Raw genomic sequence first — 19,369 nt, 5'->3', positions numbered from 1 at the left:
ACTGATTAGTCTAGGAAGATGGAGCTTGCTTGTTGCACTTGGCTGATGGGGACCACACAGCTTTTGGTGTTCTTGTTGACACATCTTTCCTCCCCTAATGTGGGAGGAAATAACCCAAATCAGATCTTTTTATCTCGATCACGCCCCACGGCGCAGTAAGTGCAGAAACACTTGGGGGTGTTCTGTAGCAGTAGGGTCAAAGTGCTTTAGTAAAGTATGTTCTGAAGGGAATAAATTCTCTGTGGAGTAGCACAAAGTAGAATGTTGCATGAAAATGAATATGGTATAAACTGAAGACATGCCAGAAGAAAGAGAATGTGGGAATGTGTCAGGTAATGTGAAGGCATGCAAGTTAAAATAGAAAGAAACAGCATTGGGAAGGATTGGGTGAATTGTCTTTTTACAGCCAATAAATAGACATTTGTAAAGAATAAAGTAACTTAATTTTAGGGAGTTTGTGCCATCTTACACCACTTAGGGGAAGGCTATAAAAGCAGTTGCTTCCACTGAGGATAATTATTTGCTGGAAAAGTAATGTTAAAAGCCTGTGCTACCCTCATTCTCCTCCCAAAGATGATCTGTTCAGTGAAGTCCATCTGGTTTGCCACTAGACAATGCATTATCAAGTGTGGCTGAAGGCATTTAATGTGGTGCTTTGATCACAAGAGAGATGGACAGTGGGAACTTAGCTCTTGGTTTCAGTCACCAGCAGGATACCATCTCTTCCTGTACTTGAGCAGATGCCTGCCAGCTTTGGATTTGATCATACACTGAGCCATTTTCACTGTGCTTTCAGTGTTAATATAAGGGATGCACATTGTGGCTGGAGAAAAGTAGGGAGATGCAAAAATCTGTGTGGGAAAAGCTGGTGTCTGGTTCAGGTCTCTCCTCCAGAGCTTTGAGAAATAGAGCCTCTGTGGAGTGGGCAAGGTTCCAGGGTTTTGCTGATGTTTCAAAAACCCATGGGCTTCATAAAGTCATAGAGTGCTGAGTAGGGGTGGTACCTCCTTGAAATGTTTAATGAAATATGCTCTGTTTGCAAAATACTCTAATGTTCTATTACCAAGGATAATAAATGACACTTAACTTAGCATAAACAAAGAAAACGATTTCTTATGCTCAAGATCAGGATTTTCTTCTCTGTAATGCATTGTGCAATAAGCTAATTGCAGCAAGACTGTTTCTTCTTCCTCATTATGAAGCAAGGCACTGCTTGGAGGCAGAATACCAGACATGATAGACAGATGGACTAATTTGCTGTGTCTGATTCTGTGTTTCTGCAATAGAAATGGCCTTTACATTTTTAAAGCTAAATGTTGATTATGACTGTTTGGGCAAAATTATATGAATGTGTGATTCTTTCTTTCTATCCTGTCTTTAAATCTGAATTTGGACATGTGAGTGTCTCTGATGGATGACTGAAGCAGCTGAACAGCTGGCTATATAAATGATTCTGTGTGTTTCAGCAAAAAAACCTCTGACTTTCTTCAGCAGCTTAAGCGAAGAGAGGTATTTTTGCACCCTTTAAAATAACAAAGAACAGAATTCCATGATCAGCCAGCTTAACAATGGTCAGCCATCTGTATTATGATAAATTCAGTGACAAGTATTTACCTTTATCCTTAAATAACTCTTGTTCCTCCTTTCAAGACATCTGTATTATGATAAATTCTGTGACAAACATTTACTTTTATCCTTAAATAACTCTGGTTTTTCCTTTCATGATTTTTGGCACATGATTAATAAACCTTTAGGTATTTAGTGAACCTGAAAGTCACTATAAATTGTAGGATAAATTCAAGAGCTTCACAGAGAGTGAAAGCAAATTACCACGTTTGTGGGAATGACATCATTTTCATCATTCAGTACAAAGAAAAGAATTTTAATTGTCCCATATAGAGAAGCATTATAGATGAGTATATAAATGAGTGGCCATACATGTGAGGTGATTTTGGGTCTTTTCACACTGAGAGTTTGATGGCAAATCTGCTTGAGTTTACAGCTTGGTTCTAAGGGGGTGGGAGGAGTCCTGTCATTTGGGATTACTTGGCTGTATAGCAGAGCACATATGCATTGCAGGGCTGGTGGCTGAGAGCATCAGTGTTCCCAGCTGGATAACTGCTGGGTCTAACAGTTTTTGTGCTGTGTGTCAGCTTAGATCTGACGTGGGCTGGCTAGGCAGGGGATATTAACCAAAAGGGTTTGACTGTCATCCCTGAATGTGGTAAGGAGGATTTTTTTTTTTTTTCTTTGCACATGTTTGGCAGTTTTAAGACTTTATTTTATTTTTAGATTAGCTTCTTTGAGGGGTGTTCCACTGCAATACAGAGCAAATTCCCTTAAAGGTACTTGCATCTGTGGGCTTATGGGGCCTGAGCTGCTCTTCGTGGGCTGTTAGCTAAAGCCTCTGGCCTGCCAGGCTGTCCTGGTACTGGAGATGAAAGGGTGATCTGCACCTGGAGTCAGCTTGCTTGAGCTGGCATCATCCCTGGGCTGCAGCTGGAAGCCTGAAGAAGCCCTAAATTGCTCAGGAGAGGCTGGTACCACAGGGAGTGTTCTGCTTATGATAGTGCTTCCCTGGTCAGCTCTGCTGTCCATGGGAATTTTCCATAGTTGGCCCTTAGCTTGGCTGACTGGGTTTCTCCTGCAGAGGTGTTTGGGGCTTGCATAATTTATTCTTAGCCTGAGGTATCAGGTAAACTAGACTTAAATTATTCATATATCTTTATTAAAATGTGTTTGAAACAGGAGCTTGCTTTTAAAATAAATGTAGAGCCTTCAGTAGGTATGTTTTGGTGATGCTTCTGTGGTTTTGTTTGGGGCAGTTCAGTTGACAATTTGCTGTTTTATGGCTTGGATGCAAAGTACTCAAATGCTTATTTGACATTTGCATATTAGAGAAGCCTGATTATTTAAAAAAACATACAGAAAGAGACAAACCAAAGCACCAAAATGTCCTGATAAACACAGTCTCACCAGCATTCTCAGTTGGTTGAGTGCCCAATCAAGTGTGAGAGATCAAGAAGAGATGCTGCAAATCTTATTTGCTGTTTCTGCAGCATGCAGCATGTTGCTTTTTATTTTCTCTCACCCCATGTTTGCTCCTCTGTAATTGTCTTAGAGGAGTGGTAGTGGTTGGACTGAAGGCTTCAGGGGAGTGTGTTTTCTCTGTCTCTCTGATCTGGGCCAGCACTTGGGTAACTCTCAGGACTGTTGTTTTGATCTTGCAAATTAATGTTGCCCTTCCAGGAAGAGCATGCATTACTGAGGGATAGATTCCCTATGGGTTATAGGAAGGATTTATTTTTATAAAGAACCTTGTTCTCAAGTGTATAAGCATTTTTATTTTATTCTTCATTAATAGCAAAAGATAATTTGTTTTAAAAGATGATTTCCTGGGCATAAGGTAAGTCACTTCACTAGTACTGTGTTTTGAATCTTATTTTGAGACTGAGTGTAATGTCTCTCTTCTGGAGTCTTCAGTTTTTGATTGGTCACTTGCTTTCACAAAGTTTGTTAAATCAATATTGAAACTTAATATTACTTTTGTTTGAAAGTGTGTATATGGTTGGGAAATGCCTGTTACTGATTTTTTTTACTTGTTTGTTTTTTTTAATTGCAGTCTCTGACAACATCGTGTTTCTGAAAAATAAATTTGGTAGAGCAAATTTTATTAACTGCCTTTCTGGTTCCAGGAAAAATGGCAGTTTTTCTGCTTGCCTTCAGTGAGGCTGGAGTTTCATTCATTGTGAACATACTGATTCTTTGCCAGTAATTTCAAGTACAATTATGTATGTTTCTCAGTGAAGCACCATTTTCACTGTATCTTGATAAATATTTTAAAGCAGTTTGTTTGACCTCTAGTGTTGAGCTGTGAAATTGCACCCCATTGACCCCAAAATGTCTTGAATTTCAGAAAAACCAGTCTCCCCCAAATCAGGTACATTGAAGAGTCCGCCTAAAGGCTTTGATACATCTGCAATTAACAAAAGTTACTACAATGTGGTGAGTGATCATTTTTTCTTCTATTGGAGCTGTTATATACAGTGGAATGTCATTTAGTTAAATGCTCTTATCTGGAAAAAAAAAAATCACCAAAAAGAAGGCAGTGTTGCAAGGAAGTACCAAAACTAGATAGGGGTATTGGTGGATTCTCATATAATCGAGATCATTATCAGTTTAATAGAATATCACATATGTGGATTCTTTAATATGGTGCAAAAATTATAGTCTAAAGTAAGTGAATGATTGGCTTTTATGTAATATTATGCTCATGTTTTGCTAGTTGTTAATTTCCTTTTTTCTCCCACCCCCCACATGTGACATCAACGTTCACCAATCTCCATGAATTACTGAAATTCTGCTGTGTTAAACTAATTAATTATACTTTTGTCCTTTTTGTTGAATAAGAGACTATTTCGAAATGTTCCATTTGCTTCCTTTGTATTGATGCTTGTAAATCAACTCTGTTGTTAGCCTAAGGAACCTCTCCCTTAAACAGTGGATAGATTTCACAGCAAGGCAGTACAGGCAGAGTGAGCCTTTAGCACACCCCCAGGAATTCTTAACCTAGTGCTCAGGTACTAGGCTGCATGGAAGAAACAGATGCATGTAAGAAACATACCCAACTCTTTCTTTAAGTGTGTTGTAGCCATGTTGAGAATCATTTATTTATTGAGGAGATACGTTGGGAAGCAAAAAAGCACCTTACTGTTTTTGTTAAGCACTGCTCCCTGCTGGTGTAAAGCCAAACCACAACCTTTCTCTCCCTTTTCTTCCAAGCTGCTGTCACGGGTTTTCATTTTCTGTGTCAGTTTTTAAGAAGGATCATAAAGCATCATTTTCTGGTTTTGTCTTCTGTGGTCGTGGCTTGAATAGCACCTGGAAGAGCAGAGGTGTTTTGTCTGTAGTCCCTAATTGGAAGCTATGAAGCAACCTCCTGCTCCTCCATCTGGCTCTGTTCCGGCAATTCTGTGGTGAAGGGAGGGCTGCAGTTCTTTGGCTACTGCTGGTCACAATGGAAAGTATCCATGCAGTCACACCCTTCCCTCAAACTGCAGGAAGTAAAGATATTGCTGTGGTATATCCAGTAACAAAATAGTGGATTGATTTAATTTATTTTTGTTTTCACTGTGTCTCTTTATAGTGTTTTTTTTTCTTTTTAAGTTATTGTAGTGTGTGGATGCAGATTTGAGAGATGAAAGTGTACTTAAGTGAAAAGAAGAGAAAGTAAATGTTGAATTTGTTCAGGCACCTAAGTTATACCATACAGTTCTGAAATATCACCTTTGGTTTGTGTGATTTTTATAATTGTTCCCTGGATAACCTTTTCTAATCGTGGAGGCTCAAGCTACTATACTTTGGGAAATACAGCTGTGGCTGGCTTTTAAAGTAGTTTAATTAAAAAACAAACAAAACCCAAAACACCCCCAAACCCTAGTGACCATCATATACCTACTCTTAGGATTAGTTTATTTTATATCTTGCTCAGGTGCAACTTTCTTGGTATAATTAACCTGATGTAATAAGATACCAACTGTTTTGACTGCTAATTACTTAATAACTGTTGATGACATTGTAGGGAGTGAAAAGGACCAGTTCATAATAATATACAAATATGTTGTAAATTACAGCACTAACCCTAGAGTGCTGGCCTTAAGTCTGTCTGCAGTGAATTGGATAAATTGTCATTTTCGCATTTTTCCACAGTGTGGCAAATGCCCTACTTTTTTAAGTCACCATTTTATTCTTCTGGTTTAGAAAATGAGAGGCTGTGGTGTACCTTGCCCATTGTTTCAGAGAAGTAAGACTGTACTGCTGTGTCTGAAACCTAAATTAGACATGTTGACATTTAGATTTTCTTGAAATACATTTTGTGCTTCTGATGGCACAAAAATGTGCCATTTTTGTCTTCTGAAAATATCTATAGAATATTTTCAATTTCTATTAATTATGTCAGATTTTTACATGTTTTGCATGTAGATAAGACAAAAAGCAAACCCATTCACTGAAGTGAACTTCTGGGTTGAGTTTTTGTTCTGTCTTAATATCTAAGCTGCAGACATGGCTCTTCACTGTGCTGGATGTCATCAGTCTGTACTGATAATATAGTTGAGGAAAAAGCAGAAGATCCCTAAAAAAACTTTTGGCAATTGGTAGCTGAAAGGATGTAGCTAGAATAAGTAAAAGTTAAAATCTGTGTTTAAAGTTCTCTTGGCTACTAAGCTAGAGTTGAGACTGGTACTCTGAGACTATGTGCTATTTTTGGCTGTCCCCGCATGTGGATGTGCTGAGACTCTATAGTCATCACAGTTATTTATTGCTGTTTACCCTGGGGAAGGTTTTGTGCAGGCAACACTCAAGGATACATTTTTTGGACTGAGGACAAAATCAAAGGGCCGTTCAGAAAGTGATAGGAGAGGCTCCCTTTCTGGGAGGAGGACTGGGATAGGCTAAGGGAAAATACTTAGTGTAAAGAGGAGACTGCTTTCACCACTTTGCTCTGCTCTTTGCCCCCTTGTAAACATGTTCTTTATTTCTGTGGATTCACAGCTCTGTCTGGAGTTTGTGAGACAAATCACTTGCTTCTAGTCTCAGTGTGCTTAATTATTGCTGCTTGCACTATATGTTGCTGAGAAGACACATTTGTTATGTATGTACATTTGGCCTGGCTCAGGAATTCAGGTTAGAGAATGCTGAGGCTTTGTCCTCCATGAAATGGTACAAGTCTACAGTAGTGTGTAATATGAACCAGACTTGTGATGGAGCATTTTCCATGTAGAAGTAATTTAGTAGGCTATTACTGAAGAAGTGGGTGTATTGTTGCATGTTATTCCCTGAAGACAGAGCAGGCGTTACTCGGAGTTTTATTTTTGCTTCAGATCCCTTGTGATTTTATAACTCTGTATCCAGAATAAAATCAGGTTCTCTCCATTTACAGTTGCTTTTAGGTTAGCTAGCTGTTCTAAAAGCAGGTGAAGAAATGGGCAAATTTCTTCACAGTTATGGGTATTTGGATAACCTTGTTTCCTTTTAAGTGTTTGAGAAGTAGTAGGAAAAATCCACTCCTTTTGAGGTCACACTTTTAAAGTTGAATCAAGTTGTGTATTGAAGTTCATGTAAGTTTTTGAGGCCCCTCAAGATAAGGTATACTTGTGCAGTGCTTTACAATGCCCCTCTCAAGGATCTGTTTTAAGGAGTTCAGCAAATTCTCGTGAACCAGGAAAATTACATACTGATCACAATTTTGCTCCACTATGTGATATTTTGTTGAAGTGCCAGACTACTGTCATAAAATGTCAGTGTGCTGCAGGATCATGCCCAAGTGTATCTCTGAACTCTGCCTTTTCTCCCACCGATTTGGAAGGCAATCATCTTCATGTAGGTAACTTTAAATCCATTTTTGGGTGGTAGGGAGAAGACTGAGGCTTTGTGTGACAGAATTGTTAACCATGCTAGAATTTAGTGTGCCATGTGCTTGGGAGAGCTGTTGCTGTATGAGCTCAGCTGCGTGTGCCTGCCGTTCATCAGTGTTACAGGCTGCAAAGCTGCCACTGCAGTGCTGCTCTGTCGCTACTCGGGCGGATCATGCAAGGGTTGTGGTGGAGTTGTGGAAACAAGGTCCTGGAGGTCTCATGGGCTCCTGCAGCAGCCAGAGTGCACAGAGAGCAGGAAAGGGAAGAAAGGTGATTATTAGATCTTGCGGAAGAGATGTGGATGTGAGGAATGTAAGGGATTTCTGCTGCCAAAATACTGAGTTGCAGTAATGACTACTTGTCACTTCAAAGCACAGTCCAATAATCCTCACAGCTTCTCAGTGAGGTAGGTAAGTCAAGCTGGAAGAATGCAAGATATCACAGAAATTAAGTTTTAGAGCTATGTAAGCAAGGTTATTCTTTAAAAAATGTGTTGTGTGCAGGAAAAAACTGTACTTGTTTAAAAGAAAGGGTAATAGATTTAATATGTTCTGGGGACTGTTGAAACTGTGGATAGCTCAAGTATGTGTAACATTGTGAATTACTAGAATAAAAAGATGTGTAGGTGCATCTGATACTCTCCACACGTTTTGTAGCGTAGTTTTATTTACAGTGGCATTAATTTTCCATTTTCCACTAATGGTCAGGTTACTAATTCTAGTTTTTAAGCTTTCTTGTTATTACCTCCCCCTGCCCTTAAGTCTTTTTCCTCTAATCCCATGTTCTCCATACGGCAGAGAAAATCCTCAAAGAAAAATCCAAACCAGCACAAGGAAAATAATGACGTGTGTCCAACATGAAAATAGTTTTATTTCAAGCTTTTCAGACAGCTGTTTAAAGCACAGAATAGACGTTGTCTTTGTGAAAATGGGATAGTGGTGCAGTCTTTCAAGATCTTTAGCAAATTTGTTGATTTTTGTCTTTCAGCGTCTTTTAATACAGTTTGGGTCTTCATCAGGACACTGTGGTTTTGTCCCTGGCTTTCAGTCTCCTTTTCCCTACTAATTTTTCCTGCCAGTGTAATGACTTCGGGCTGGGAGATTTTTGTGGAAAAAACCATATTGAAAAATATTGGTTTTGCACTTAGTTTTGAACCTCGTGGATGCCAAGTACTTTTATATTTGCATTTGAACTATTTGCTTTCTTTGTTTTATATATATGAAAGAGAATATGGAGTTAGTTACTGCTATGATTGGCAGAGACATTTTATTTCCCTGGTCTAAATGGTCAAAAAACCCTCTTAGCTTTTTAAAAATTTGTGTGCCCACATTGTACTTTATGCTGTAATTTCCCAGTTAGTAGCCATAACTTTCCCTGTGACATTCTTCTGTCACAGTGTTTAGCAGAGAATGGAGACATTTTAATCTTCAGTTCAAGATTCAGACTTGCAGCAAAAGAATGGACTCAAAAATGGTTTCTCTCTCCCCAAATGAATAGAAGCATTCAAGGAATAAGCAGAATCAGTGACACCAATGAAAGGAACAGTGAATTCTTCATTGACATACTGAACTATTTAAAGTTATTTCATCAGGTTTGCATTTAGGAATGAATGGCTTTTTTTATTTCCTAAGAAAGAGTATTGACTACAACAGTGAATAATGTACTCAGTTACAGTCATTCCTATAAATGCTGAAATGAGATATTACTGTAGGCTTGACAAATATGGCATGTAACAAAATGAGTTTTGTGCTGTGCCTTATGATCACTGACTAGCAGTAAGTTTTTGAAGTTCATCTCTGTTCACTAAACTGCATTTAATTCTGATAATTCTCTTCCTAAATAACTTTTGGAGGCAAAAAGTAAGTTCCCTTCTAAAAGCACAGTAGAACCTGATACGATTATATTGGAGGATGTCCTAAAGCAGGCTCCCAAGAAATGGCCCAGTAAAATGTTTTCTCTGTACATACTTGGGGTTATTCTACTTGTTTGATTTATATTCAGCCAAAACCCAAGTGTGTGTGCTGTATTTTATTAATACCTGGCTTTGCATCAGTCTATTGTAATTTTCTTATGGTAGTGTACTCCCAGTGTAAGGCTAGGCAGCACTATTTAAAAATAATGTAATAGTGCTAATTGTATTGGTAAGTGAAGTTGGAAATTAATTGACCTTTGTAAATCTGTTAATATTCAGGTGTTCTAGCAGGTTATTTAGTGCATCTGAACTCTCCACTAGCAACACTAGTCACAATGTGTTGTAATTGAGACTGAGAAAATCACACTGTTCATTTCTTTTGCAACTTCTATTGTGCTTTACCATCCTCTGATCTGTGACTGTTCTAAAGTACATAGGGGGAATAATTACCTCTGGCTTTGGAGGAAAGCTCTGTGTAACTCAAATTTTGCAGCAAAATATAGTGATAATCCTTTAAACCTACCATTTTTTTTGTATATAGCTAAATGATGGCTCATCTGGTGTAGTGTGTTTTTTGGTTTTTTTTCCTCCTGTGAATTTCATAGATGTGTAGTATTCAATATTTGCTGATATTTGCATTTTTAAAGTAGGAACTCTCATTTAAGTTTTTCTTATGCTAAATAAATTTTAGTATGCTTTAAAACTGGTATTGATATATCTTAAAAGTACCAATTAGCAATTGTCATTTATTGTAGGTGCTACAAAATATATTAGAAACAGAAAATGAATATGCTAAGGAGCTACAAACAATGCTTTCAAACTACCTGCGACCATTACAAGCCAGTGAAAAGTATGTGAGTTTGTCCTGTGTTTTAAATTGAGATCTCTCATGTATTGGGGAGGGTTAACATGGTCAAAATGTGGATGTCAGTGTGAATTCACCTCTGTGAACTGCGTTATTCTTGAGGCAGGGATTGCTTTTTATTCAGTTTGCTTGCTGACTGAAACAGTCTGGTCCTTGATCTAAGAACCAGTAAGCATTTTCTTTTAATGCAATAAATGGTATTAATGCGCAGTTAGTCAATAGCTGCAAACCTAAACATGTTTTATTTGCTTTGGCTCTAGGTTAACCTTGACAAATACTTCTTACTTAATGGGAAACCTGGAAGAAATAAGTTCTTTCCAGCAAATGCTTGTACAGTCTTTAGAAGAATGCACCAAGTAAGTACCATGCATACTGGACAGAGTAAATGCTAACATGCAAATATCTTCTATTACTTGTTGCGTATTTTGTTGGGTATGGATTTTTTTTTTCCTTCAAGAATTGTTGTCAGAGCAATAGTAATAGATGTTTGGAGAATGTATTGATTGTTTGTACAGATACATATTGCAATTGCAAAGATAGAAATTTTGATGTAGTTTAAAAGAAGTTTTGGATTTTTGTGCTGCAAGTGCATACCAGTAGGAAGGCGGTGGTTTTGGTTTTGGGGGCATGAATTTTAAATATTTTCTTCAAAGTAAGAGAAAGAATGGAGGAACCTTATGTGATGGTGGAACAATGGAGAAGGAGGTAAGTGACTTGGGTGAAGGACACTGTATGAGAATGCTTGTACTTGGTGTTCTGGCCTGAGCAAAAGTGGTCATCAAAGTGTGCTGAGAGAGGTGTGCAGAATAGGCAGAAAGAGCAACCTGAATTAAATAAAACCCCTCAGCTTGTCCTACACTATATAGAAAGCATGGAGCGCAGAAATGGGGGCATGAAGACACTAGTTCTCCTTCCATAATTTAGGCTGAAGTGGTAACTTGGTATTTGTTCAGCTTGTTACCACAGCACTTGGGCATGTAGGAAAGAAGGTGACCATACTGCCTTTGGATTGTCCTAACAATTTTCTGAAACTCCACTGAAAGTATAATTTACATTCATAACCTGAGTTGTATCATTTTCTTTGCCTCTATTCTAGTTTTGTCTGACCACATGGAGAGCTAAGGCAACTTCCTAATACAAATTTTCTTGATTTCTGCCAAGTTAGTAATTTGAAGTGCTACTGAGGGCTTAACAAGTTTCAGTTTGCTGTGAGAACGAATTAATGTCTTGGATGGAGAAGAAAATGCCTCTTTTGTCAACAGCGAGCTTTGGAAAACCTCAGTATGTGTTGTTTTGACCTCTCCTTCCTCTCCCTGAGCTGCTCTGTGTGAAGAAGCAGCCTTGTCATGACAAAGGATAGGCTGATCTCCACTAGGCAGTAGCATGTGCCTGGTACTGTTGCTGACTTGAGGTGCCATGTCTTCCCACCACCTGCCTTCTGTCCCTCTCTCCTGCCTCTAGGTAACTTAGACCAGAGAGAGGGGAAGGGAGGATGGTGTGTATTTTTGAAATAGACCATTCTTGGAATGGCCTGTCTTTCATGCTGTGAGAAAGAAGGATAGTCCTGGCAAGTTTGACTTGATCAGTTAAATGTTTAAATCTCTGAAAGTGTTCATTTGTTGGCATACTTAAATGTTACCTTTTTTTTTCTTTCACTGCTCTTTGTTGTCTCATTTGCTTGATACCATGAGTTTGTTTCTTTGTATCAGAAGTTAGGGAAATTAAATACTTTGCATAGAACAGACTGTCATCTTTTAAAACTTTTTTTTTTAAGGTGGTCTTAAAAATGAGAGGAAAAGAGTATATATCTTTAAATATACCTATACACACCTTTATAAGATACCTGTAAACAAATATTAATGCAAACTTCATTTTGACCTGCATTGTAAGTTAGCAGTATCATAATGGAGCTTCAAGCTCAGAAAGCTTCATTAATAACTCTACTTGGCTTAAACTGTTTTAAAGCACCTTTTTATAATGTCCTTTATTTCTTCTCTCTGGTAGGTGAAATATTGCTGTATAATAAACTATAGGAACATACTGGGTACTAGTAAGTGGGCAGAAAAAGTGATGCCCTAGAGTTACTGAAGCGTTACTGCAAACATTTTGTCTTATTTTCATTTCATAAATATGCTCATCATGCTGAGTTGTATTTTCAGTTTAATTTTCATCATAGCACATAAACTTGAGCATACAACATCCTCCTGTTTGGAATCTAATCCACTAATCCATCGTGATTCCCATCATGTAGAAGAATGCTTGCTCTGCTGCCTTCTTTTTTTTCTTGTCATTTTGCCATGTTTTTTTGGCTGATGAACCTGTTCTGTAAACTCTGACTAGCTCCCAGGCTGAAAATAGATTTATCATTTTATTTTATTTTTGGCAGAGAGCTTATAGTTCCATCATGGAGGCACTTCATATTGCAACATCTGGTGTGGTGTTTTATTCTAACTTGACATGTCAGAATGACCAAATGCTGTCATCCTGCCAATTGTAATGCTGCCAGCCTACCTTGCTTGACAAATTCTTTTTCTTGGGCATGAGAGTTAAATGTTTTTTGAATTCCACACCCACCTTGAGACAGTTTGTTGTTTGAGTTTTCTCTGTAACAAATCCTGGCACATACTTCAGTGGCAGAAACTTTCCTGTGCTTTCCTCCTTTTTACTTGTGCCACTTTGCCTTGTTTTATCCTCCTGGTGTTAAACATTGGGTTGTGCATATAATGTTGTAGTGGGTTCTTTGTGTGTTTTGGGGAAAATGTTTGGATATGGTTTGGGTTTAGTTCTGTGCCACCCTCCCACCCTGCCCCCACAGCCTTGAAGGTCTTCTGGTTCATTGTTAAAGGTTTGTCCTCTTTGAACTTGTCCAGGTTGATGTTATTTCCACTTTTGTGACTTTTCTTCTTAATTTACCAAACAAAAGTGGTGTATGGAATAAATCCAACTAGCGCTGAGTGAGAATCTTCTAGCTGGTAGGCTTCAAAGGTGTTCTTTTTTTGGCTGATCAGCTTCCAGTGTATTTGGTTCATAGATGGAAAAGAACTGTAACAAACAAGGCAGAGAGATGCTGTTGGAGCCTTCAGTTGTGAAAGAGCAGATTTCTGTTTGTGAAACATAGCAGGAGTGCTCTGTGCTCTGGTCTCTTGAAGACAAAAAGTGGCCCAGTGCTCTAGGTCTCATTCCAGGTCTGTGGTCCTGTGCCAAAGATCAGTTCTGCAGCTGTTCACACAGCAGAAGAGTCTCTGTGAACAAAGTCAGTGTCCATCAGGTGATCTCTGGCCTGATACAAATGATCTCTATTGGAACTGTTGCTCTTTGGGTATTTTTGTAGCAGGAGAGTGAACCTGATTTGATCTACTGCTCCAGAAAAGAATCTTCCATTCACCTGGAAGTAGAAGCTGTCAGTCCATGGCTGTATTTCGCAGTAAGGAGGGACAGATGACACACAGGCTGGCTGGTGACACCAGCCTGCATGGACTGCTAGATATGATCTCCTCTGCAGCAAATTGAAGTCTTTTATGTAGTATCACAGGCTTACCTCCCTGCCCTGTAACAGCCATAGCTGGGCTTTGTCCTCTCTTTTCCTCATGTCCCTGCTCTTGCAGTCACAGGAGCTGTTGTCTTGTGGAATGGAATTTAAAAAAACCCCAAGCAACAATATCAGAGAGAGAGGAGAGACCAGAGTGTGAGGGGGAGACTATTTAAGTCTAATCCAAACTTCACAAGTATTTCAGGTTTTGTTTTGGAGTGCAGATCAAATTAAGTCTGTTAAGTCCCAGTATCATCCTTTACTTTTGGTTATCATGAGTATCAGCAGAAATAAGGCTATTGATATTAAGGGAATTTGATTGCAGTGTCTTTAGATATCCTGAGACAAACATGCATAGTAACTGATGTCTGAGATAAAGCAATTAGACAATTAGTGAAAGGTGTGGTAGTGTAGAGGGTGAAAATTAGAGTGAAGGATTGTGAATAAGTTGAGTAGTGGCTAATTTGTGCAAGGAGTCTCTCAGAAAGTTGCAGTGGCCCCTTATTTCAGTAACCTTGTTAACTGTGAAGTCTCAGGATATAATGTTTAGTTTCTTCACAAACTGCACCCTTTGGGGCTCAGTTACACTTACTTTTTATTTCTTTCTTCAAATCACCATGCACTGGGTGCCTGTTGTAAGTCTGGAGAAACAGAACTGATAGCTGTTGGATGCAACTCCAGCAAGCAGGCAATGTTAGGTAGTTTAGATGTAGTCACATGGTGGCTCCTCTAGCAAGTGTACAACAGCAGAGGCTTTGTTATGGTTCCTTTACATTTGCAGATGGAAGTTGGTATAACTTAAATATATATCTGTAAATATTTATATGTGATTCCTTTTTAATGAAAGTGTTAAATAATGTTGGGATGATAACTTCAGAGTAAACTGTAAAATAACTATGGCCTTTATGGAGCACATTAATTACTAAAAGGTTTATATGGTGTGGTGATAGGCATTAAATTGTTGATTTTTTTTCTTTCAGCAGGTAAAGGAGATATAGATAGTTTATCTGCTGAAAATACTGGAGTACTTGCAACTAAAATGCATGGATTAGGAATGTTAAAGGGGATGAGTTACCACCCCCTTACAAAGTCTATTAATTATCTTAATTCAGCAAAGAATGTGCAGTATAAAGTGGCAATGCATGTGCAACATGTGAAAGAGAATAATGCCAGTCTTTGATTCTGCTAAAAGAGCAGCAGACTGAGAAGACACAGATGTCTGCTTGGTGCAAACAGCCATAATTCACCCTCCACCCCCATCACTGCAGTATGAAACAGGAATTTAACCATTTTTAGCAACTGTTTATTGGAGCCTCTTGCTATTTAATACTGAGTTATATGTCTTGAGTATGTCTTCAGAGTTTGAGACTTTGGCTGCATCTATTACTTGAAGAATGTATTATTAGCTCATGCTAGATTTATTAAAAGGGGCCAGCTGCTTGGCAGGAAATGCTGCTTGGCAAGGCTATAAGAATAGCATTCCCTCAGTATGCTTGGTTTTCCCCTAAACACCTGCAAAAGCAGCCACTCTGTTGACTTTAGAATCTAAACTTCTTAAAAATAAAAGTTGCAGACTTAAAATATGGGCCCTAGCCTTTGATATAAGGAGTGCTGATACTGTGACCTGAGTGTGTCTGGTGTGATGTGTTAGCTGAGGATTCAGCTGTTGTTTTCTGGGTGTCTCTAACAAATGTTGCTCTCAAATAACATGTGTGTTTCCTCTGACTCGTGTTTGGAACACCTCTACAGTCAATTTCTGCTTCATTTTGGGTGGTCTTCCCATACTGTGCAGAGGGACTGAGCAGCTTAATAGGAGACAGACTTAACTGTTTTGGAATCTGGGGGAGAATTTGTTGGGAACTTTGAGTTTTGACTGCTATGAGCAAACCTAAGGACTGGGACAAGATGACTGGGTTTGAGCAGAATGGGAACATCCCCTGCCTGCAGGAGTGGTTATCCTGGAAAGCTGAATGGTTTATTTCCTACTGAAGTTCACTGGAACATCTCTCACTTTTTTCTAAAGGGGAAATGCTTAATATTGATGTTTAGGAACTTTATGTACGTGTCTGGGACAACCACAGAAAATACTGACTTCTGTAAATTTTTTTTTCAAGAAAAAAAATCTTCTTCCAGAAAGAATTGTTGGAGCTAATCTTAGAATGAAGCTCTTTGGCTGTGTTAACAGTATTTGCATCAAGTACTCAGTGAGGGCTCATTTAGCTTTACAGCTGATGTGAAGAGTGAAGTACTGGTTTTAAGAGTAGTTAAAAACATTAACAACAACAGTAAAATACACTGTCATGTCTTGCAAAGAAGCAAAAATTCTGCATATTTATTTTATGCAGCCTTTATGGAAGGAGAGCAAGTGCATAAAGGCTTAGGCTTCTTATCCTTTATGGAAGGAGAGCAAGTGCATAAAGAAACTCAAACATTTCATCTTGCACATGTTGTACAGTGGTTTAGACAAGGTGTCAGGAATAAGTTTGTAATCTAGGACTGATGAAAGCTAGTGGCCCATCTTCTGGTTAACTTCAGTGTGGGTTATGCAATTGGTCACACAGCCTTCTGCTGAAGAGGCTTAGTCCTTCCAGCGGGAGCTACTCTGTAGAAAAGAAGAGTTTCATCCCTTCTGTCACCATTATGCTATTGCACAAATCCAAAACATGGTCCCCTACCTGCCACTGGGACGAAAATTAACTCTACCCCGGCCAAACCCAATATACCCTGCTTCTTTGGGCTTTAATTTGTTTCTCTGTCTGATTGGTATTACAGTATTTTTATCTTTATTACTCTGTTTTTAGGTTGCCTGAAGCTCAGCAGAGGGTTGGAGGATGTTTTCTAAATTTGATGCCACAAATGAAAAGCTTATACCTTACATACTGTGCCAACCACCCATCAGCAGTAAATGTCCTCACAGAACACAGGTATGTTAACTTTGTGGTCTTCTGAGTCTGATTCAAAAATGCAAAATATACACTTGAGAAAATACAAATATACACTTGAATTGTAAAGCTGTGATGTCTCTTTTGACATGTTTGTTGTGCTAGAACTTGTTTGAGAAAAAACCCTATCCTTTTAAATAAAAGACTAAATGTCCCATAAAACAAAGCTGTTTGATGTGGTCAGGACAGCTTGTCACTTTTGGCAGTGTATTATCAACTATTTGAGAGAATTTTTCATTGAAAGAATGCATGCTGCACTCTGGATATGTAAAACAATCTACTGATTGTTGTCTTTGTTTTAAAAATGTTGAGATATAAACAAGCTTTTGAAATTATGGCAAAACTGACATGGCTTTGGCTTCTTGGACAGTTGGTGCATTGGAACTTAGCCCTGTAAATGCCTGTATAGACTTAACTTCAAAGTGTGTTATACCCATAGCTTTGCTTTTGAGTATGAGCGAAGTGTGAGGTTTACAAAATTACTATTTTCTGTAAGAAGTAGGATGCTTAGTTAACATGATGTAGGTTGCTCAGCTTTTGGACAGACCTTAAATTTGCATGGAAGATGCCCTGTATCATCTTGAGGAAAAAGTACTGAGGCCAGAATGTGATTAAAATAGTCATCTTTCCCGAGCTTTTGCTGTATACTTGTGTTCTGATGACCCTTGTGCTGAAGCAGCTGTTAGTTTGGGGCTATTTATGCTTGCTTCTGGTGCAGGACAGAACCATGACTTCTGCTTCTTGGAGGTCAGCTCTAGGACAAATTCTCACAGGATATATGTTCTTTTTGTATCACGCACCCCTCTTCTCTTTGTCTAGCTGTGTTGGACTAAAATAAAGCTATTTTGAGTACTCTCAACACTTAGAAGACCAGGAGAATCACAATAGATTTTTTTTTCCCTGTAGTGTTAGCTTCTTTCAGGAACTCAAATTTTGTTTGAAAAGCAACATTGTGGTATGCTTGTGAGCTTTACTCATAATGTTATGAAGATAAAAAACCTTCTAGTAACCAAATACTATGAACTTTCATATATGTTACTAATACATGTAACTATATTCCAACCCCAGCTGGAAAAATCAAGCTGCAAATTCACATTGCAGTATAGGTAGAAAGAAGGTAAGTTTTTGTCATTAAAATTCAGCAAGACCAAAATATTTTTAAATCCCCCTGATGAAATCCCTATGTGTTTGCTTTCTTTCAAATTACCCTCTTCTTAGTACCATTTTCTGTAAATGGTTTTTAATACTCTTAGGATTAGAATTTTGTTTGACTCTTTATGCTCTTTCCCAGAGGTCTGGTATTTAACCTATAGATGGAAGATGACATGTGACAGCAAAGTGATCATCTGCATTTCTTTACATTTGGGGATATCTGTAAAGGATTATCTCAGAACTCAGAGAAACGGTGATAGAAATGTGAGGGAGGAAAGCTGTTTCTTCTGCAAATGGAGAAGCATTTCTTCTCTTTCATGTTTCTTTTTGTGTAAGATGTCCTAAGAAAAACTCAGCTTCAGTTCTCTAAAGTCAGCTTGACATCAAATCCTGGTGGAGATGATATAGGTATGATAGAGGAGTTAAGTAATTTGGTTGTGGAAGTTGGTTTGTATGAGAGAGCTCAAGGGAAGAGAAGTTGAGATGGATGGTTTTCTGTTTAATGCTATTGTGTTACTAGGCATGAGTCAACACAATTGCGTCCTTTTCTTTCTAATTACCCATCTTTTATTATTCTATTACCTTAATTTTTGTTGTTCAACGTTGCTGTAGGTAGCAAGTGGCCTGACTAAATATTCTGCTTGAGACAGCTGCCATGAAAAATCAGAAGGTGGCTTTAAGCAGTTGTGAATCTCTGCCTCTCAGAATGCTGGAAAACTTCTTAAATACTTTGTTTCAGAGCAGAAGAAAAGAAAGAAATAACAAATAACTGGTTGGAGGCATGAAGAAATCTACAATACTCAGAACTATCTTTGTCTGTTTAGCTGAAATTATTTTAGTGTGTAAAAAATCCCCCATAAACCTAAATTTTAAAGTTGCCATGAGGTTTGAGGACAGCCATAATTGTAGTAGTGGGGAAACAATTACACTGCAGTTTATACTGGGTAAAATACCAAGGTTTAAAGTTCTTAAGGGATGGCAATGTTAGTTGGCTGTTTTGTCAGTTCAATTTTAGAAGAGGGTCCAAACCCAAGTGTTTTAATAGTAGCAAAAATAGGGCTAAGGAATAAGTGTATGTGGAAGACTTGGACTGCAATATCATGTTTGTAGCATCTGTGCTATTCAGTAGCATCTTAGAGAAGAAAAGAGAACTGTCTGGAACAGTTTGATTTGGAACATAAATTCTTTCTGTCTACAGAAAGTTATTTCTTGCCATAAACTCTGTGCAATTCATAAACTGAACACGTATACTATTACTGTACCTCTGAAACCTTTTTATGAAAAAGACCTAGCAAATGTCAAATTCTTATATCATAAAATTAGTATTTTCTTCTCAGTTTATTAGGGTGCTTGTTCTTCTGGAAACCCATACCAACAAAAAATCTAGATAATTGCTCTAGATGCAGACTTTAATTTTTTTTTTAAATATACTACTTTTTTTTTTTTTTTTTTTTACTGCTACTGGCTTAAAAAAGCTTTAAGGAAATTGGCTAAAGCATTAACTCTGTATTTTTTCTTCAGAGTGATTGGATCACTTTAGATTAAAATTGTAAG

General features: G+C 38.1%; 1 protein-coding gene across 6 annotated transcripts in view; it reads left to right on the top strand.

Moving 5' to 3' along the window:
- The window catches only part of ARHGEF7 (Rho guanine nucleotide exchange factor 7), a 115,819-nt gene that overhangs the window by 55,873 nt on the left and 40,577 nt on the right, over window positions 1-19,369 (top strand). For 5 of the 6 annotated variants that reach the window (XM_059839680.1, XM_059839676.1, XM_059839675.1 and 2 more), the window contains 4 exons: window positions 3,917-4,005; window positions 10,083-10,177; window positions 10,453-10,548; window positions 16,523-16,645. In XM_059839680.1, the coding sequence (XP_059695663.1) occupies window positions 3,917-4,005; window positions 10,083-10,177; window positions 10,453-10,548; window positions 16,523-16,645 (403 nt within the window). Of the gene's footprint in view, window positions 1-3,916; window positions 4,006-7,602; window positions 7,686-10,082; window positions 10,178-10,452; window positions 10,549-16,522; window positions 16,646-19,369 lie in introns of those variants that run through there. The other variant, XM_059839681.1, reaches the window with a different exon arrangement.

Source organism: Haemorhous mexicanus, chromosome 2, assembly GCF_027477595.1.
Source record: "Haemorhous mexicanus isolate bHaeMex1 chromosome 2, bHaeMex1.pri, whole genome shotgun sequence".
Classification (NCBI taxonomy): Eukaryota; Metazoa; Chordata; class Aves; order Passeriformes; family Fringillidae; genus Haemorhous; species Haemorhous mexicanus.
The sequence above is the reverse complement of the archived record's forward strand: the minus strand, read 5'-3'. Positions and strand labels throughout refer to the sequence as shown.